This window comes from Temnothorax nylanderi, unplaced genomic scaffold (genome assembly GCF_030848795.1).
Source record: "Temnothorax nylanderi isolate EJ_2023f unplaced genomic scaffold, tnyl_v1.0 TNYL_tig0085_pilon, whole genome shotgun sequence".
Taxonomy (NCBI): Eukaryota; Metazoa; Arthropoda; class Insecta; order Hymenoptera; family Formicidae; genus Temnothorax; species Temnothorax nylanderi.
In genome coordinates, this window is record NW_027249147.1 from 396,657 (window position 1) to 419,423 (window position 22,767).

The window sequence follows — 22,767 nt, forward strand, 5'->3', positions numbered from 1 at the left end:
ACGGTGACGGAGGATAATTCGATCCGCCTGGAGTGCGATTCCCGAGACGATGAACGAAATGAGATACCCTCCCACTTCCTCGATCATGTCCTCGCCGTGCAAAGTTTAAGCGATTCGAGAGCGAGTACTCTTTTCAAGTCGCGAAGACGAGCCGGAAATCAAATATCGACCTCGCGTTATGGCAGAAAAGTCAGATTTTATATTAACAATTTGTCGTAGATAATCGGTGCTGTAGTTGCTCAAAATTATAATAAAATTAATTCGTCGTCTATTCACGAATTGACTCTCAAGAATAAGTTCTTAATGAAATGGGGCGGTAAGAAGATTGCACGTGATGATTTAAATCAAGCTTCCCTTTCATGGAAAATTGACGTCGAGATATTAATCTAACTTTGCTCGTATTGAATTGATATTATGTTTCTTCTTGATAAATCGGTTTTACATTCATTTACGTTATTTAATCAGATGTTTGCGCAATACTGTATATATTGTTAATATAATATCTGATACGAAATAACATATGTAATAATAATATCTAACGCGTAAATCGTAGCTAAATTAAATATATCGAGCCTCTCTGAATATTTCATTAATAAAACGTCAACTCAACACAGATTCGTGAGTTAATATAAAAATATTTAAATCCTACTCTTTAATAATCATCTTTATATTAATACAATAAATTGAAAAAGAGATTTAAAAAAAAAATTCAGAAAAAATTTAATAATTGCTATTTAGCAAAAGTAATAATTATCATCAATGTGAAAACATTTACAAACCGCCGAGCGACCTTCAAGGCCAAAGGCAGAAAAGCCTATATACATTATATTCTCGTAGCTGTCTCATCGAGGACTCGGACGACACAAACAAGTCGATCAACGCGAGAGAAAACGTGGCAATATAAGAACTGTCAATTGATACAGTTTTTATATTACCACGTTCTCCGACTGGTCAGTTGAATTATGCCGTGTCAATCCGCGAGATACCTATGAGAACGCATGAGAACTTTTCTGCCTTTGATCTCGAAGCTTATATTAATATCTGCAAAATTAATAATACATCATAAAAATTAATAATGCAATATAAATTAAATTTTAAATCGTTTCTTGTAATTTTCTTTTCCAATATATTCTTATTGCTTATTTTTATACTTGTCGCTAATTGATGTAAAAAAAATTATTATGAGGCTCAAGATGACCACAAAAGTTCTGAAATGTGTTTTAATAGAAGTATTAAAAAAAAACATTAATATAAAATATTTTAAACTGTAAAAAGAATTGTATTTGATTTTTAATTAATTTCTTTATATACCAAATATATGTAAATTACATATAAACTATTATTTTCTAGTAAGATTGCGATGTGCTTGTGTAACGGTGCATTTGAAACGCTTATATGTATATATTTCAATTAAATTCGTGCACGCGTGTTCGATGCATTGGTACGTATATATCTTACATTACTTCCTTCGTAAAGATTAGAATCGTACTTAAATTCCGCGCAGAAATAGCACGGACGGTAGTTAAATTTCGTCCGACAAAAAAGAAGTGCTACTCGTACACGGTGTTATCGCGAAATCCCGAGACGATCCGCGGAAATTTATATCATGGTGATGATAAGATCTCCACTTCCCCCCGTCACCCCGCGTTCCATACGCGAACGGCCTTCCGCTCCTAATTTCATCTCTCCACTAGCTAGGAGCATTTGTTCGCTCGCTCGCTCCTTTCTTATCCTCGTCGACGATAAATCCGAAACGAGTCACGTTCACAGACACACCGAAGGTGGGAATAAACGCTTTGTGGCCGCCGCGCGTCAAGAGCCACCGTGATGCGGCCAGCTTTGATCTCGGAGGTGAGAGTGGAAAAAAAGCCTCGATTCACTTCCAGTGCTTTGACCCGCGCACGTTCTCGATCCCGTCAATCTATCCGGCTCTCTCGATCAAAGACGCGCCAAGTAACCCTCGATTTTCTCTTCTTCCTCTACCTCTTATATGAGATAAAAAAGATGAGGAAGAGAGCCGCGACTCGATCGAAGAACGGCACGAAAAAGAGAATCCTCGAAGAAAACCTGGACGAAACGTCGAGGAGCGGTTTGAGAGGGGAACTATTCGGGCTTCGATGGATTGACTTTATCGTTGTGCAGCCCCGCCAGCCGGATCGGGGGAGGTTTACTCGAGGGAAATCAGGCTGATAATCCGATTAATAAATTGGTCCGCATCTCCATATGCCGCGCATATATCGCTCCCGTTGTTCTCGATTTAATTGATCGCCTTCGTTGCACGGTTCATGATTTAATGTTCGCTGGTGGCAATTTCACGATGACTCTCGCAAAGCGACAATGTGGCGATCGAGTGGCGCAGAGAGTTGTGCGCTGCTTTTTAATGAACCGAAGATCCGAGTTCAAATCCGACCGAAAATTGTCTGTTTTTATTTGATCGCCACCTCTCGGAAGGCAATGGCAAACCACCGAGAGTATCTTGCTCAGGAAAACTCCTGTATATATCCTAGGAAATAGGATAACCCTGCAGAAAATCCTAGAGGAAAGCAACGGGAAACTACCTCTAGTAGATATCTTCCCAAGAGAATCTCGTGGTTTGTCTTATAAAAACAAACATGAGCTCATGATACTTCAGTTACACTATTGGAAAATTCGTGTTAAATATAACATAAATCACATGTCCCAAACGGTCTACTCAAATTTTTGTATTAATTTAACATAATATGGATGTGTTAAATGGTAATACCGATATTATGTTAAAATATTTCAGCAGAAAGGAAAATGTAATTCTGATTGTAATTTGAGGTTAATTATGTGTACAATTAACATAACTTTTATGTTGAAGTTAAGATTGTAAGATAAAATCAACACTCTTTTTCTGTAAATTTTTATTCCCACTTCTGTTATAGAGTAAAATCAACATTCTTTTTCTGTAAATTTTAACACATTTAATAAATACGTTCAAATTGTTTTACTTTAACATATTTTTTAAATTAGTTTAATAATTTTACATTTTAAATTTGTTAAGTTCAATTAACATAGCAGGCATATGTTAAATCTACACATGTATGTGTTGATTATTTTACACAAAAATTTTAACAAGGATCTTTTTTAACAAAACTACAAAAATTGTCCAACAGTGTATGAAGTATTTGACCGGAGAGAATATTTTAATCGTTTAGTATTCGTATATAAATTTATTCATTATACCATCACTATACCTATAACATTTTTTTTTTAGTGAGTTAACTGAATTATATCTTTAATCAATCATTTTATAAATAGCAAGCTAAGCACATAGGTATAATAAGTATGTTTAATAGAAAAAACAAATTACTAAATTAAAATGTTTAAGAATATACAGAATGTAACGTAATAGTTTTTATAGATGTGTGTTTATGATCCTCCCATTGTCGCGGAAATTGTAGTCCGTTCGTCTAATTGTAATAAACACGTTACTTTGAACACTTTAATGTGTTAATTTAACTTGATTACAGAGATTCAAACCTTTATTACCGTTAAACCTGTGCATAGCGTCGGGTCGTTCTTCATTATCATTTTAATAGCAAGTAAGTCATTTTTCTTTTTGAACATAATTGGAGCGCTTACATATTAAAAACTTTTCACCGGACGGAGGTTTGAAGAGAGCCTTCTTTTCGTTATTTTCGGCACGTTGAGCACATCAGCGGGACACCATATCTGAGACCGGATGCACGGCAGTTTATCGAAACGGGAAGAGAGGGTGGCGGGAACCTGCAGGACCGTGGAAGGACGTGGGCCGAAAATGACCATCAAAATGGCCCAAGAGCTACCCGCTGCGAGAAGAAACAAGTGGGCGAATTTCGACATGCAAATTCAGCCTCCGGATCCGCTTCGCATGTTCTTCGCGATCACGAACAGACACACGATGATCGTCGAGCTTTGATAAAAATCCGCTTATTATCCAATGAACATCTACGAACGAAGAAAATGAGACTTTGCTTATATAATATCGTAGTACAAAAAGCGAGACCGGCATAGATTGTTGACCGCCGCAGAATAAAAACGAGATTGGTATAACTTCATGTTGAAAGAGCAAATTTTATTGTTTAACATTATCTCACAAGAATCTATAAATAGTAGATAATGATCAATTCTTTTAATAAGAATTAATAATTTTTTGTTACTTAAAAATAAAAAATTTGATAATAATTAAATTAAATTAATATCATATTTATATTAAATATTAAGTATTTAAGTAATATATTAGTTTCAATCTTTAACGTTTATTTTTTGTAAAACAGCATTAAACGTAGTTGAAAGCATGTCAGTAGACTTATGAAATTATATTGAGTTATCGTTATGTATATATCGAACGATGACAACTCGTCATTTTTATAAATTTAATATTGATATAAAAATGTCATATGTTTTTTTAAATATTGGAATCCATTATATCGGAATTCACAGGAATAGCTCTGTCAGCGTGATAATTATTATCGATTTATAAAATCGAAATCTATTTCGACGAAAGCTATTATATTTGTGAATAACTTTCCTGACAAGATCAAAAATTCATAAAATATAGTATTTATTGCATATTAACAACTATCAATTTTTATATAATCTATATATTGCTTTATTGTTCTTAATTCACTGACTATCGGCAATATAAAGTACAATCAAATTAGAACTTGTAAAACATTTTGATAGAAAAAGTAGAAACGTTACAATATATCATAAAGTATACCAAATATATGCTAAAAATATATATAGCTGACTTTTTCGAAAATTTGATGCTTTCTACATTTCGGAAATAATTATTAACGATAGCATTACAGTCTGCGGAGATTACGTTGCATAATTTTATAATGCTCGTACTTCGACTCTTGGAGAACGACCGGAAACGTGTAATAAATCATAACGGTTAAATGAACGTCGCCGGAATAATTGCGTGGAAGCGGAACTCAACTTATCCGCGAGAAAAAAAAACGAAGAGTCGTTGGCACCGAGTCGAGGGCTCTTGGTTCTTCACCGTTTGCATTTACCTTAATTTCCGCACCGCTCTCAATTTACATCGCCGTAATTTCGCAGAGTACAGAAATGTTTTTACTCGCGGGTAACTTACGTGACACAGAAATACCGTGACTGTCTCCTTCGGTGAAATAATAAAATAATTTTTACACATCTGTGGATACACTCCGCGCATAATTTTGCATAAATAAAATAGAAAATTTTGTCCCACCCAAAAAAGGCAAATTATGATATTTTTACCTCTTATTGTCAGTAAGAATTTAAATGTTAGCTAAAATTAATTATGTTAAAATGCAGTAGTGTAATATTTTTATCAAAATTATTTCATATTTAATATTTTTATCAAATTTTATATTTTAATTAAATCATTATGTTGTTTTTGAAACTATACAATGGCTTTATTAGTGCATCGCCGTCATACATTTAAATTTTTAATAAAGTTTAATTTTACACGTTTGTCCCCCTTTTTCTTTTCTTACTTCTTAGATGTGATAGTATATGTATTGTATATTGTCGCCATAGTCTCTCATCGTGATATCTCATCTTGGTCCGAGTATAGAATGTAAATTCGGCACATGCGCCGGCATTTTGTAATTATGACCCCCAGACAGCGCCGCCGACCGTGTAATCTGATACCCATTTTCGTTCCATTATAAAATTCTAATTAGTCGCGCGGGATTTATGCCACCTGTAAGAGGACGTCCGTTGTCCATAAAGATCCTTATCTGGCCACCCATCTCCGAATCTGCTTTAACTGGCTTCGAGATACTGACCACTCGAAGTCGAAAGCGTACGTGATGACGTATCGCGGTAGAGCTTTTCGAAATAAGTAAGGGGTTTCACGTTTATAATCGGATTATGTTTATCGAATTAAATTCAATGGTTATTTATATCGAGATTACTCCCTCGATAACTCTTTGTTTCTCGAATCGGATGTCGAAATTTTTCTTATATCGCTCGTTATCTGATTAAATCTCCAAGTTTATGTTCGTACGCTCAATCCATTCATACATTAGTAGGTAATATAGATAATAATGTGTAAAATATATAAGTCGATTAGTGATTAGATAGATCGCTCGAATATAACGGCAATTTATAATAAAATTTGAAAGGTTGTGATAAATTATTATAAATTAAAATGACATTACATTAAAATTATTATATTAAAATTATAACAGAACAAGAAGTTAAAATTATAATTTTAAAAAATCTAATATAGCCTCAATTTATTGGATTATTTTTAATAAATGCTGATATTTATTAATTAATTAATCGTTAGGAAGATATAGAATATATATGTAATATCGTACATAACTGCTAAAAAGATTTCTCTTTGGTAATAGATGAAATACTAAATAATTAGTAAGACTCGAAATAACAAAGATGTTTCGTTCACAAATGAAAAACGATCGCGATTACAACGCAACGAATTCATATAATTAAGCAAAAAAAAAGCGTTTAATGAAATGTAATTTTTTTAACACACTGAGGAGAATGAAGGAGGGCGAATAAGAAGACGGCGAAGAAACCTTTCAAGGTCAGTTTGACCCTCCTCGATAATCGGCTTAAGGCGCTTAACAATTTCATGTAGGTATATAGGAATATAAATATGTGTACGCTCGTAAGACTGACCCGATAAGTCGAATTTATGACGCACCAGAGAGAGCTTCGCCCTCCTCTCTTATTCGGTCTCTCTTTCTCCCACTTTCCTCTACCTTGATTCTTTGGATCGTGGATAATCAGGATGAATGCAACCGCTCCCTATTCCCCAAAATCCAGTCAGTTTCCTTCTCCCACACATTCGCGTATTTAGGCACGGTTATGCGAGTCTGTGCGGTCTTTTCAGGAGTGTATATCGCGATCAGTAAACTTACTTGTACTTTTTAGCGTGAGAAAGAATGAACTTCGTAAATCACGCAGACATTTATGCGAATTTTATGTGCAATAATCTTCAACTAGAGATCAAAATCAAAATCGGATAAGTATAAGAAACTGGGTCTTCTTCCTATTCACGATAGAAAAAGATTTAGCCTAAATAATCAGTTAGTAGTAGATTATATACGATAAACAGAGGATGTATATGGAGAAAAATATACGATAAATATATACAAAACAAATACGAAGGATACTTTTTGGATTTTTCTGAAATATTATTTGAAAAGTCATGTTTTACATCTATTATCGTCAGATTATTTCGTAGGCTCAGTAACTAAAGTAATATCAAAAATTGAACTAACTAGTATTATGAAATTAGTATCAATTTTTGTCTTTAACGGAAGGTTAAAAATTGAGCTAAACTAGCGTGAAAAAAAAAACGTTCCATGCAACGCAAAGTTTTCAAAGACCATGTTTCATGTGCAACGACGTGGCGTATTCTGCCAAATGGAAAATAAACGAATTGTTAGTTGGCTATTGTTTCGACATGTGTTCTCCCGTAAATACTTTTAGAGGGGAATACCTGGGCATATTTCGCACAAAGTCGGGACACCATCCAGAACGCTGCTACGTTTACCTTTCAATTGAATTTCGCGCTGCACGATTCTTAAAAGGATACAATCGCCAGTCTACGGTTACTGGCGCGTTTGCAATGGATTAATTAAGTGACTCGTGCCACAACATAGAGATAGAGTTTATCATGAAACAGTATGTGGCAGAATGGTAAATGCAATTACACGAATGAACAACGTAAGATAAAGAATACAAGAAAAAGCAGACGATTAAAACGCCCGAGCAATTTGAAAAAACAAGATGGATATTAATAAACGCACGATTGCACATTTAAAGAAATCATATAATTATATTTATTAATCAACTTCAATTTAATTGATGCTATAAATGAATATACTGAAAATTTTCCGTATTCTCTCTCATTTTAATGAGTTTTCAATTTCAAAATAATTCCAGAAGCATGACATTTTTATTTGAATTGCTCTTTAGAACGATTTGTAAATCATATGATATGTTATATTCAATATAAATTCGGCTTTAAGGTCTAAGGCTGAAGAAGATTTTGAAACAATCTTGAATAGCGCACATAATGAGGAGTTTCTCTTCTAAGCTTTTCACGCTCGACTCCGAATGCAATCGTAATTAACCGTTCTTCAACGGCCTCTTGCATGAAAAATACGAGCGTGCATAAGCAAGTGGGTGAGAAGAATATGTCACGTTTCTTACGGCGAACCCTTTCTCCCTTAGTCCTTACGAGCGTCGGATCTTCTATGAACATCAACCATGACGAGAAGCGAAAAATTGTCAAAGGTTGTTTCTGAATTTCATTATGCAAAACGATTATTGGAAGTGAAACTGATGTCGAATTTGATTAACGAAGTAATCGGGGTATTGAGAACGCGATTTCTTCAATGATTTGCATGCACTATGCAAACTGTTTTATTTGAGCTTGAGGAAAAATACAATTCCATTTTATAGTATCTCTTACTCTGTCTTACTTTTAAAATATTTTAAAAAGAAAAAATTAAGAGATAAATCAATATCTCACGTATAGTCATAAACGTCATATTTTATGGCACGGTAATTCATTCTAAGATGCGGAAAGTCTTTGTCTCTGCCTTTAAATTTTTGTTTAATTCGACACTTATAGCATTTTCTGTGGACACTTCACAATTTTAACTTGTCGAAGAAATAAATGCTATTAAATCATAAAAAGAGGAAAAAAACGACTTCGGTATCGCTTGCCCGGCTTGCCGATACAGTCAATCCCGAAGAACGAAGAGCCGTCGAAAGCAGGTTTGGAATTTCATTATGTAAAACGAGCTTTGGCAGAGCGGCGCCCGCGATCGTTTATACCGATTGGATTTTAATCCGGAGACAGGAATATCGATTATTTCTTTTACAGCTTCAACGTCGCGAAAAATCTACTTTGATACGCACGTATAAAATAAGGAATTTCATAAATATCTATTCGCGGCATATTTGTCGACGTTGTCGACGACTCAATGCATATTTAATGCAAAAAAATACTTAATCCCTCGCTATTGAAAGAAAGACGAAGACGGAGAAAGGCAGAGAAAGAGAGAAAGACGAGAGACGAGAGAAAAGAAAGGTAAATGGGAATGTCAAGGGTAAACTTTCTAACGTCATTGACCATGGCTGATTATTCAGTCTGGACGTCGCAAGTCAGAGACACTTCCAGAGTTGGATTCTAAAGCGCGAGAATCCAGGAATGTACACGCCAACGTACGATTGCTCACGCACCAAGGTCGATCGATCGACGCGACGATAACAGTATCACGAGGAGAGACGAAGGACCGCTCAAGGTTCTTGAGGTGCCTTCTACGTGAAAGCGGCGTGTCTGTCGCGATAAGAAGAACCCTCTCCAAAAGAGGAACGCGGCGACGATCATTCGTGCTGCCATCGAAGGATTTAATCTGAAGGAGATTATCGCTAAGCGCCGAACGATCGCGTCGCTTTTACGATTTAAGCTCATAATATAAAGCCGAGCTTCTCGCAACTTATCGACTAAATCTCCCGGATGGAAATCTCGAAGGAAGCTGCATAAACCGACGTTAGTAAACGCACCATCTGAGAACGTCGGCAGATAGGATGATGAGAAGGATAATCTTAAAAAGAAATCTTTACTAGTTTTTACTATAATTTGAGAGAAGTTTATCGAAATAGAATTTATTGCATTATAACAGTTTGTGAGACACAAATCCTTTGTGTTGTGGAAAACATTTCTTATATCTAAATGTATATACTTAAGTACAATGATGATGTCACAGGCAAGTTGTATGTCCGCTTTAAAATGCAAATAATATGCAAATCTCTCCTTTAAAAAAGAAGATAATTTATTCAAAATAGACATCTTTATATATTTTTTTACAATTTTACAGTTTAGCCTCTTCCTTGTATCAAAAAACGCGGTATAGTGTGTCTCGCGCTAAATATATATTTTTTAAGTACATTTTTTTGTATCTTTCTCCTTGCATCTCCTTTAATTATACATTAAAATTTTAATTACCAAGAACTTTTTTAAACCTTAATTTTAAATCCTTTCTCGTTGCCATTAAACGCCAAAGCAGTCTCGTATTACTAATGAACATAAAGAAGTTATACGGCTTAAGTACGCCGTTTTGGATTCAACAATGCCCCAGGATAACAGAAGTTCCACAGGACTAAATCCACAGTCTCGATAGTAGAAGCACGACGGGACCATTTGCACTTCCGCGAAACGGATTAATCTTGAAGACGCTGTCGAAGGGACCGGTTCATGCTTTCACGACATCAATAGCGTGAATAGGGGAGACCCTGAACCGAGCCGGAAGCGCAAGACGTTACCCGGCTGATGATGCGAAAGAGTGAGATTACGGCAATTGACAACTTCGTGAAGTGTTGTACGATTTAACGTCATATTTCTATTTCATTTTGCATGAGACCGCATTTTCTATTCTGTTCTGCGAGAAATAAAACTTCAGACAGATGTTTTAAATTTAAATGAAACTCTATACTGTTCGTTTAGCTGTTTAGCATGATCTTTATATTTTTACAATTTCATATTGAATCCTACAAATTTTTGTTATTCGGAGCAATTATTATTAAATATAAATTCGTAATATTATAAATATAATCTTTCTTAAAATCTTTTAAACATTGTTTTGAAAACCTTAGAACAAAAACGTTAATAATTAAATTATATTGTTAAAAAAATGTCTAAAAAATATACGCTTTTGGGAAGTCTGTGCAATTTGTAGATATAACTGATTATTTAAAAGATATTTTATATTTTTAAAATTTAGATCATTTTTTAGTTTTTATGCGTACGATTTATCAGTTCAAATATAAAATAGATAAAATTAACATTTATATATTCTCTCTCTCATATTCTCTACCGTAAAACAAATCACGTGAATGAATGAGATAAGTTTATTATTTGTTAACGGTACAGTTAATTTCTCGGTACCAGACCTCATCTATTTATCGTGAAGATGGATCAGATGGAACTTTATACGTGAATTATTGGTATGTCAACGAAAATTTTATTGGTGAAAATAACATCACTATTGTAAGTTGCTGACAGAACTCTCAGATAACCTTTCCAGCGTAGTATTTCCACGAATGTCGGTATATGCTAATCATGAGAAGAGGGAACGAAGAACTGAGGAGCGGAATGACTCGAAGAGCCGGCGAGCTCGCTTGCTCGTCTCTCTGAAGCCTCATTTTAGCGAATGCTCGCGATCCGAACAGCTTCGTCTCGCTGAAGGGCGGCGGGAAAATTACATTACGAAAAAGCAGAGACGAAAGAAAATGTGATTACGCGTATTTTTTCAATGCAAAACGCGCGAAAAGCTGCGTCTTACGTAAGATTACGCCTTTCGGAAACATTCGGAACACTGACATGCCGATTAATATCAAACGAACTAAAATATTTTATAAGATTTAGTGCGGTTACGTTAACAGAATAAGTGTGTACAATCCGTAGGATACAAATTTCAAGATAAATCTCTATTACCGAGTACGTCCTTTCTAGTTGAGAATTCTTTACGAAAAAACACTACACTAGTTGATTAGAAATATTTAGAAAATAATACATACAAGAGATATCTATTTGCAAAATTAACTCAATTGTTACGTTATAAATGGCCCATCATTAAGAATCCAAACGCTCGAAATGCATCATGCGTGATCTTAGATTCAAACATAAAAAGGTATTAATACGATGGCAGAAAGGAACGAGCGGATGTTGATGTGGAATAGGCATAGTACGGTTGACCGCGTGCTGGACATTACTGTATATGCCTCGGCTCGTTACAACAAGTGGGACCATTAGAGATCGCGCAGCGCGATTTCTCTGAAGCGGAATGGCCGTACGACCGACGGCGTGGAAGACGATAGTTCAAGTTAATAGTTTCCAAAATCGACCCGCGCACGGCCCATGCACGGTGTGCCGCGCTCGGCATGCGGATAAAATGTAAATGCCCGTGAATGAGCCTCGCGCACTTTCTTCTATCTCTATGGGTGTCTCGGGGAAGTCATGTTTATATTAGCTGGCGATAAGTGACACGCCGGTATGCCCGCTTATTTTGCAGGCGTAAATGTGAGTTACGGTGCTTCGTCGTGCTTCCTGAGCGCGCGCTATCGTACCGATTATTCGCGCGCGCTGACCTTTCGAGAACATATCTGAATACCAACCCTTCTAGATACTATCGTAGTCGTACACGCACCAGGAACGAGTCCGATTCTAAGTCCTAAGCAGAGTTATTACACGAGAGAGAGAAAGAGAGAGTCATGCACGAATGATTAAAGGATGACTATTCGATGCACTGTAGTTTTCACTTTTTTCGGTACTGCTATAACGCTAGATACATCATTCGATTTTCAGTTTTTAGAAGAAATCCGAAATGCAGCATTTAAGATAAATGCTACTAAAGATATAGTACTGTTTAGGATAAGTACTATTACTCGATGCTATGTAAAAAGTAATCGAAGATGTATCTAAATAATCTTTTAAGAAACTATAAGTAATTATTATATGAAAACTTTTCCTACACTTGACAATGATATAAATCGTTATTCAACAAATGTGTCGACGGAACGCACAATCGTATAACGGCGCGAAATAACAGGCAGCAAACCAGCGCACAAGAGCACAGTTTAAGTTGACAAGCAATTCTGTATAAACGCGCTCTTAATCCTGGATTAGATTCCGCGTGAAAACGGCGCGCAACCGACTCGGTTTCTGTACCGCCACGCCGGCGCCATAATCCGACAATTCTTGTTTCGAATTCTGGCGATCGGGTTAACGTAGAATATTCACTAGAATAGCGACGTGCCTCTAGAATAGCTATCTAAAGATAGGGAGAGATCTATTGTATACACGGACATCATGCATAGTCGTTCTCTTCGCTCTCCCTTCGCTTAATGGATTTAACCGTGTGCGCACACAGTGTCTTTTCCAGCTTAGATCTCACCAATAAGCGAAAGATAGGAGACAAACGAATTGGCTTCTTAGCGTTATAATCTAAAGAAATATGCCAAGAGATGGCGGATGAGATACGAGACACTTGCGTGCCAGCGAAGGGTCGCCGAGGGACATCATAGTCATTACCATTGATGCAAGTTCTACATACAGAATGTCTCATAACAAGCGTATTTTCATGTAATTCTTTTTCCTGCAATTCTAACATTTTTATGTAATTTGAATTGTTCTATTCCAAGTAACGAAAAATATACTAAATAAATTGCTCTTATAAATTATGGGAAAAATACGCTTTTAAGAAGATATACACAGAAAAAAAAATATTCTTGATTTGAAAATATATTTAGTTTCAAGTTCCAACAACATGAAAATCTTGAAATAAAATTATATTGCGTTAAACGAAGAAAATTTACTTGATTGAAGTGATTATATAGTTCAACCAAGAAAAAAAGTGTTGAAATAAAAAGTTGAAATTCTAATAAGAAGATGTAGATTGTTTCGTATATACGCAAGATTACTATAAGCTTCTTATAAAAATTTCAACTTTTTATTTCAACACTTTTTTTCTTGGTTGAACTATATAATGACTTCAATCAAGTAAGTTTTCTTCGTTTAACGCAATATAATTTTATTTCAAGATTTTCATGTTGTTGGAACTTGAAACTAAACATATTTTTAAATCAAGAATATTTTTTTTTCTGTGTATAAATACCTTCTCTATATATACGAGAAAAATTAAAATATTATATTTCTTATTTTCCTTTTCCTGTCGTCGTTTCTATGCTGCTAAAAATCACTATCAAATCCGTGTAACATTAGCTACTTTTCAGATCGCGTGCAAGAAGTATCTCTCGGATATAGTCTCTTGCGTAATTTGTTGCGTAACGAGATAATATGCTACTAAAAAAGTTAGTTGACGACCCCATTTAACGAGTATTATATTTAATCGTCCAACTTTCGAACAGCCTTCATCTCATCGTCGCAGGTTTATTCTTAGAACTACGAAGATTGCTCAAGGCTTTTCTTTAATATAGAAATCGCAAATCATTAAATGTATTTGCTTTGCATTATTATAATCTACTAAAATACGATTATTAAATTTAAATTTATTTATTTATTTTTATATATATAACATCTATATATCTATATTTAATTATTTAAAAGTATGTATGGATTATTTTAAAAAATATATTTTAAGAACGAAAATTTAAATAATATAATTTCAAACAATATAATTTCTTAAATGTAATTGCAGACTTAACTAAAATTTGCAATTCGATATTCTACTTTCAGCTATGGACTCTTAGGTATTCTGTAAACACTTATTTTAAACTTAGTTGTAAATAAGTATCAGATAATATTAAAATCTGAGTAATTTTCAAATCTAAAGCTGCTGTAACAACATATATAGTTCTTTCGTTATATTAGTTCACAATTTGTACATATAACACAGCGATAAAAGCAAAAGGGTTAATTTTTCGATAAGCTACTTTTCCAATGCATAATAATACCGTTGCAATAACGGTGACGATCGATTTTAACGATATCGAGGAATTCTAGCTCGAGTGATTTCCACGCGGTATCGTGACGCGCGATTGCCGCTTTCATCTCCGACATCCAGCCTCTCGCACGGCGCGAGTTGCATAACGAATTTATAGGTAACGAAAGGGCCGGTAACGAGGGAACAAACGACTCCTTGTCTCCGGAGACAAGTCGCGCGGATACGAAACAACCGTTACGGCGATTTAGGTGTCGAAAGTCGAACGTCGTTTCCAACGTCGGCCGAAGACGGCGGCAATTCATATCCCCGACGGCGCGGCGCGGCGGCCGTCGCAACAAGAAACGTGGTAATCCTTGAAGCCTTGAACCGCGTCGCCGCCGCGCCGCCGTGATGTCTCTAATCACTGTTTATGACATTTCTAATGACAACGCCGCGTGACCAATAAACCGTGTCGTGACCTCTCGTGACATACGTCCGCGGAATTGCAATCTGCACCGCCGATCGAACTGGCTCGCTCACGTTCGCGGTTGATTAAGCCATTCGTCGCGCAATCCAAGTTAAATGGTGCTAAATGATAAAATCCGGTAGATGACGAGAAAATTAATTGCTTAAATACTAAGAAATTTCTTCAAAATTTCAATCAATATATCATGATGTTTCTTTATGAATTTACATGAAAAATTTTTCCTTTCCATAAATATAGGCTGGAAAACATTTTCATTTCTTCTAGATCAGTTTAAATAGTTGTCAGTAATTCTCTGTTATTTAATTAACTATTGTAATCTAAAAAATTATAATATTCCATTCAGTATTTAAAAAACTAGCAAAATATATATGTATAAGATTATTATCACGTTGAATTCACTGCGATAGCGAAATAAGATACACGATCGTCGTCGACATCGGCCTGTACGAAATATTGGCGAGTCCAATTTATGTCAAGCGCTAATCACGAAGATATGTACCTACTCGTAGCAATAAAATTTTTATTGGGCGATTGTATTTTGATTGCGCGCCATGAATCTAAGCAACCGGCTCGCTCAAGAACGATCGAACAGCGATTCTCGTCAATGTGCGAGCCGACGACAGCGTCGACGATTAAGAATTATGTGAATCGTGTCCCCCGTTAATTTTCGTGGGCCGTCCCGCGGAGCAGATGGTAATTTATGCCGAGAACGCAAATTTAAACGAGACGTTGCCTCGTACACCACGCGCGATACAATTATCTCGGCGAGAAAGTTACGAAAGAAGATGGGGATCAACTTTGTTCTATAATAGCTACTCGTCAGCTCATGGAAAACAGTGAGACGTCAGTTTTAATTAATATGCTCCGGCTTTAATCGACGAATCTCGGCGTCAGATAATTAGGATCCATTAATTTCATCGTGAATCATATGATTCTGTTTATAAAATTAATAGATTTCAAAAGATACCAATCCATCTCAAACTCTCGTTATAAAATGACTATGCAAAATAAAAAAGATAATATCACGAAATTTATCATTTGAATTTTAAATTGTTGCTTCAATATTCAATTCTACCTCGTTTTCCTCTGAAAATGTCCGAAAATATTTTCAATTCGCTGACGTATCAATATTACTTTTTAATCATCATATATCTCGCATATGAGATATATTGAATAATGAGATTTATTTTGCACACATTGTTGTTAATTTCAGCCCTTCGTGCGCGACATAAGTTTTTCATTGCCCTGTATTATCAACAGGATGCAATTTACGAGAAGGATACAATTGATTACACACGGTTGTCGTAAATCAGGCGGGTTATTATTTTACGATGAGCGCAATTTTGTTGCGATTATTGGTAGTAAATCGCGGCCGGCAACGCGCGACTCTCGAGAGACAGAATGTTAATGCTCGTATAATTACGGTAACTTGTACCACGATTCTATGTTGCTTTTTTTATTTTCACAAGTTATTTGTGTTTTATGATTTACACAGGAAAAACATGCACAGAAGGTACCATTTCTGGAGTATTCAGTTAACACCTGTTACCGTCAAATGTAACAGTAAATCAATTTTATTTATTACTTTCCTTTTTTGTCATGTAATTTTTGAGATATTAACTGTTATGGTTAAATAATAACTGCACCACCAATTTTCGATAAGACTTTAATAATTATAAATTAAAGAGAAATTAACGGCCTTTATTTACTGAAAAAGTAAAACTCGAAGAGATAACTATATTGTTTATTCCTGTGCCTATGTAAAGTATCCGGTATAACCAAACGTGAGTATTTATTAGCTTTTCTCTTCAGCTCACTATAAACCAATCTTCAAGGGAAGCTTAAGCTTTCTCTAAAGTATGCTTTGATAGCGATCCATTCGTCGAGCCACGTCTGATTGATTTTATAAATCCTCCGAAATGACCTATCCTCCGAAGATTCTCTCCGTCCTACGTGTGGCAATCGCGAAGGGATACTCTTTAATATCTCGCACGTGCATACCTTACGCAAGATTAGGCCGCATAAAATTAGGATAAGGCTGGAATGCATTCATCTCAACGTCATAGTCCCCTTTTATCATTTACGATATATAACACATCATGTACAGCGTGTTCCACGTAATCAAATTAATTTTCAATAAAATTTTTTAAATTTTTTAAAATCACTCTCACAGGAAATTTCAATGTATATTATCATCTTCTGCAATTTCTCAATTTGTAATCAATTCACAAATAAAAATTCTGTGCACAATTAAGTTTAAATCTGCTCTATAAATCTGAATCAGTGAATAATACTGCTGAATCAGTGACTATTCACTGATTCAGATTTAGAGAGTGATGAAAAAATAAGATTTCTATTTGTCAATGTGAAATTGTGAAACATCTTTTATTTTTAATTATTTATAATTAGAATCTGGTTTTTCTTGATTCTTTGTTATAGAAAAATTTTAAGTTAATTAGGAAATCCATTACTTAAATCTGATCTGCTAAAAATCGGACACGCTGTACATCTAATTTCGTTATATTTAATGTAAGATACATATTTCTAGATTACGCATTTTTCAATATTTTATTTTCTGATATAATAATGAGCTCTTCATTTAAATGAGATATAGACTTAAACGCTCCTGAATATAATTTCGATAATATATTTTGGTGATTTAATGTTAAATGTTGTAAAAATTAAATTCGAAAAAAATCAGTCACTTAATTTCCATAATTAATTTCGTCTAAAAGTTTCGCTTATTTTCAATTTGCCGATATTGCCGATAATCGCGCGTATTTCCGCCGCATTAGTATACTCCTCGTGTTTCGCTCGTGGGAATAAACTGCTTTTATCCCGCGTAAGATCTTCCGTTTATATCGAGCTGCAGCCAATGGCCAAGGTCCTTTTATAGGCGCCATGTAAAGTCCGTGCTTTATCTTAATTTCAGGTAGCGGATCGTCATGCCTGTTTGGCTATCTCCATCATTTTCCGGGTCGCCTATCTGCGTTGTTTCTTAATAGAACGAGCGTATCTCGAAGGCGCGATACAGCATAACGATATGCAATCGACAGTAAACTCGAACACTATGCACTAATACGAACGGGTTGATGAAAGTGGATCTGACACAGCCAATTTGACTAAAGCTCTTTCACTCTATCTTCAGTTATGTTTTGACATGAAATTAGTCCAGGCCGTTCATACCACGTAGATTCTATATAACGGATACAAAAGTGACATATAACGAAATAAAAAAAAACAATATTAATAAACATAGTCTTTAAGTGCGTTTATTTTCAAAAATTTATTTTGCTAAAATTTACGCTTGTTTCCGTTAACTAACTGGCTCGTTTATTGCGTTACAGCATGTGACTGTCATCCGATCGGAGCTTCTGGAAAGACCTGTAACCAGAGCAGCGGCCAGTGTCCCTGCAAAGACGGCGTAACCGGTATTACTTGCAACAGATGCGCCAGAGGCTACCAACAGAGCAGATCGCATATTGCGCCTTGCATCAGTAAGTACACGCCCACGCGTGCGTTCACCGTGCTTGATACCCGGTTTCATTGCCGCGTTTATCTTTTATTTCGATTTCGTTTCCACCGGCGCGCTCGTCACCCCCCTCGGGCCAAGCTCGTTTTGTGCGAGCTACGCCAAGCACGCCGGTACAACGAGGAAGATAGTATTCTGACCACGGAGAATAAGAGAAAATCTGTATCTTTCCCCGTGAGAGGATGTTATGATACATTTAGATAAATTTTGAGAAACTAGTTGCTCAAAACAGTAGAAGAGCTTTGTAGAAACCGGATCTCTTGCAGTTACATTCCTTGGAAACGTCTGAACTCTCGCAGTTTTTCAAAAATAATGCTTTAAAGTAGATTCAGAACGCTAAAAACTTACTGGGAATTCGAAATATGGATTATACGGTGGAACTCAAAAATGAGAGAAAACATATGAGTCTTTTCCTGTCCATGCGATTTATCGTTACCGGTGTATTCGTGTACACGGCCGCGATACAAGAACGCGCAATGTTGTTTGACCAGAAAGGAAGAGCAAAAAGTCTATCGCCAAGCCGATTTCACGTTCGATCTTTTAGCTTGCTACCAGGGTGGCGAGAAGGTCGGTCAAAAAAAAGACACCGGATTCGTTCGACCACACCCGTACTGCCCTCGAGAATGATCGATCGATCGATCGGGAGGAACACGCGACGATCTCGACGCCGCATCTCCTCGCGCTTGTCCAATTAGGCGAAATTTGCGAAAACGTGTGTGCAACCATCGGAGTGGGACCCTCCCGCTTCCATCGCAACGGACGGCTTTTAGTTTCAAATCGAGTTTCAATCAAGAACGAATGTTCGTGTCACGAAAGATTACATCGTTGCCCACCTCGGAGTATCAGGAAGACAGTGCTTGCGAATTTTATCGTGCATAAAAGACTCGCGCAGGCAGCGTGATAAATATAAAACGATTAAAAATAATGTCATCGTGCGGTTGTACTTCGAGCGATGCACTCAGATTTTGTGATGCATATTGCCTCAGATTAAAAATATCACAGATATAATGAATACTTCTATGGTTTTAAATAATGTCAAAAAAGGCGAAGATAACGTTCTTAAGATTTTAAATCTGTTTGTTAATGATTTACATATTTCCAAGAAGCTCGGAGAATGGATATTTTTCGCAATCTCTGTGTAAGAGAGAAACAATTATGGATCCGAGCGCGAAGTTCTTGGCACGAACACCTGCAGGATTAACTCAGCCTTCCATCCAGGCTCGTTCTTCTCATTTATCTCGTATTCTTGCAGAGATACCCAGGGTCGTGCAGACGCAGGGCACGGCTGGTGAGGAGAGCGGCGAGCACGAGGATGACGACGACGAGCGCGGATACGATGGACGAGCTGGTAAGTAAGTGCAAAGTAAACTCGAAGGTGCGTATACACTGAGCAAATGAACAACGAACGAACGGCGATCGCGAATCGTCAGATGTTCGTATTCGTGTTCATTTATTCATGGGTTTTCGCTCGAGTCGACACCGAGCCTTCGGCTCGATTTTGACATATATTCGCTGCATATCATCTTCAATTACATCTGGCTTCGTAAAGTGGGATACAACTGTCGACTTACCACGTTTCTTAAGTATTCATTAAACTATTAACTTAATTATAATTACTAATTAATTAACTATACCTCACAAAGTGAAAACTGTAAAAAATACTCTTTCAGAGAAATGCGTTTTGCAAAATAATTTTTGTTATAGCTTTTTGTGAAATATGAATTTTGGATAATGGGATTTTCTGAAGAATATATTAAATATTGGTATCGGTATGTTAATTTAGAGGAACATGTATTAAAACTTCTAACGTTTATTATGCATATATCCCAAACTTTAACCGCAATAATCCGTTTTTGGTTCGTTGTATGATTGTTCAGTGTATAGCATAAAACACTTCCATGCGCGACTATATTTCGCTGTATTTCGTTCTTTGCATTTACTATCCCCCGAACTACTTGATATTCCGAGCGTTACGCTGCGACGCCGCGTCGAAGTCTCCGCTGGTGACACACTGGGCGACGTAAAAATCGCTGGCGAACGATGAAACGTAAGAAGATAAGATAGATGGGTGGGAAAAGAAGAAGAGGGAAAGAGAAGGAGGAATAATTTCTCGAGAGGCAAGCGATATTAGCGTAGGTCGGTATTCTAATGTCACGTATTCAGCACTAAATGTCCATGTCCGATTCTGAGTTACATTTGTCTTGTACGATGATTTAATATAAACGTGAGATGCGAGTCAAGCAGCTACATTTATAGCGCTTATAAGTGTAAGTACGAGAACAATGATCTCTCAAGTAATTTGTGACTGTATCACGAATCTCTCGCTATATTGAAATTATATAATTGAAAAAACGCTATTTCGAGGAAATAGAATGTAAAAAAGCATGTACTACGATATCAAGACGTTCTTAAATTAATTTACGTAAATTTTTCAAGATAAATACGAAATTTATACCTTGGCGATTGAGAATTATTATAAATGAATAATGAATAGTTTATTATACTTTAAAATCTCTGCGCTACTAACGATACTCTTCAGATGTAATCCACGTTCTTATCGCAGTAGTATCATATTTACGATTTTAGAAATTAAATATTATCCCAAAATGTGAAACAACTTGAAAGATATTTTATTTCGCGCTATCAAAAATATATGCAAAAAATATAAAGCAAAAAAATCACAAATTTTTATCAGAAAAGAAACAAATCTCTTTATTACCAAATTTCTCGTTTATCTTCTTGGGAAGCATCAATATCAAAACTGTGTCGATATATTAAAAAATTAAAAATTAAAAAGTTAAACAGAAGAGAGAACTTCTATTTTGTTTTTTTATATAGTAATATCTTTCTAAAAAATATATTGTGACTAAAAAGATTTGGAATTTATCTTCGAAATTCGAGTTTGTATAATGAGAAACTGCGCCGAACTTCAACACGCATTGCGTATATGCAACCGAGTAGACTTTGGTACGGGTCTGAGTCTGCGCGCGATCTCGCGTTATTATTTCCGCAAATTTAACAGGGATCAGGGTGGAAGGAAGTCGATCTGGATACGAGCTTCGTCGCCACGTGGTAGAACGGAATGCGGGCGCTATATTAATTTAAGCAGACAGAGCCGGTGAACGAGCGCGAGAAGGAGAAAGGGGGTCGGGACGTCTAGCCGCTCGGTCGCAGACTCTCAGCCACCCCTAATGGCTTAATTAAAACTACCCTCGCTTGCGGCTCGCCCGTTTACCCCGGCATTTTCACTCGCGTAGACGATGCGCGATTTTCACGGCGAGCTCTTAGCCGCTCGGACAAGTAAGCGAATCCTCTTACTTTAACTTGAGACGTCGATGCATCTCGATAAATTTAGCTTTTAGACGCGAGCTTCTCGCGATGTTTTCTCAAATATTGAGATCCTACGGAGGAAGCAAAACTAGCCAGAATTCATAAAACTTCATACCGATGCATATGAAATATACTTCACTCAAGCTTCAAAATATAATATATATCTTAACTCTTATCCAAGCAACTTATCCAACAAACTTATTTTTGCAATGTAAATTGGTAATATTTTTTATATGTAAGTATATAAAAAAACTTACATTTTAATCTATATATGCATAAAAATATTACGCTTATACATATAGTTATCTTATTTATACAATTAAAGATTACATAAAAATTGATAAAGCTAAAAATTTATTGTAAGCGATAAATTTTGTTTAAATATTATAAAAAGCCTTGCTCGGGAAAATGTTTAAAAAGTATTAAAAGATATACGATTACATTTGAGAAGAAGGAAATATTAAACACTAGATCCCGCCGATGTACACTAATGTAATTAATGTCCTGGAACTTTAACGAGAAAGGTTAATATTCTAATTTAGTGTCATCCTCATCTGACACTGTCTTGAAGACGTTGCAGAGAGTATCTTCCGATTTTACGTAGAAAAATGGTTTTTTCCTGCGCTTAAAACTAGTTTAATTTGCATGCAAATTGGTTTTTTGTGTCACTGATTACAGCTCTGGGATAAAAATGTAGAATTCGGAATAGCACATTTAACGTACTTAAATATTAAAAATTGTTCAGCGTAACACACATAATTAACTCTCTCAATTTAACTATTCTGGATTATTCTCAGATTAATAAAATAATTATATTTATTTAGAATTTTATAAATATAATTTGCAAGCAAATTGTTTTTATTTCCTTTAAATATCTTATAGATCTTTTTGTATTTTGTAATCTGCATTTAATTGCATTAAATTTGTCGTTCAGAAATATTTCAATATCGCATTCACCTCACTCATTGTCAGTGACGTGATTACTCAATATTGAA

General features: G+C 35.7%; 2 protein-coding genes across 6 annotated transcripts in view; one reads left to right on the plus strand and one right to left on the minus strand.

The window, feature by feature from the left end:
* The window catches only part of LOC139774695 (uncharacterized), a 192,825-nt gene that overhangs the window by 126,378 nt on the left and 43,680 nt on the right, over window positions 1–22,767 (minus strand). The window lies entirely within an intron of this gene.
* LOC139774688 (netrin-1) overlaps window positions 1–22,767 on the plus strand; it is a 189,244-nt gene that overhangs the window by 120,606 nt on the left and 45,871 nt on the right. For both annotated transcript variants that reach the window (XM_071710106.1, XM_071710108.1), the window contains 2 exons: window positions 18,258–18,407; window positions 19,695–19,790. In XM_071710106.1, coding sequence (XP_071566207.1) covers window positions 18,258–18,407; window positions 19,695–19,790 — 246 coding nt within the window. The remainder of the gene's footprint in view (window positions 1–18,257; window positions 18,408–19,694; window positions 19,791–22,767) is intronic.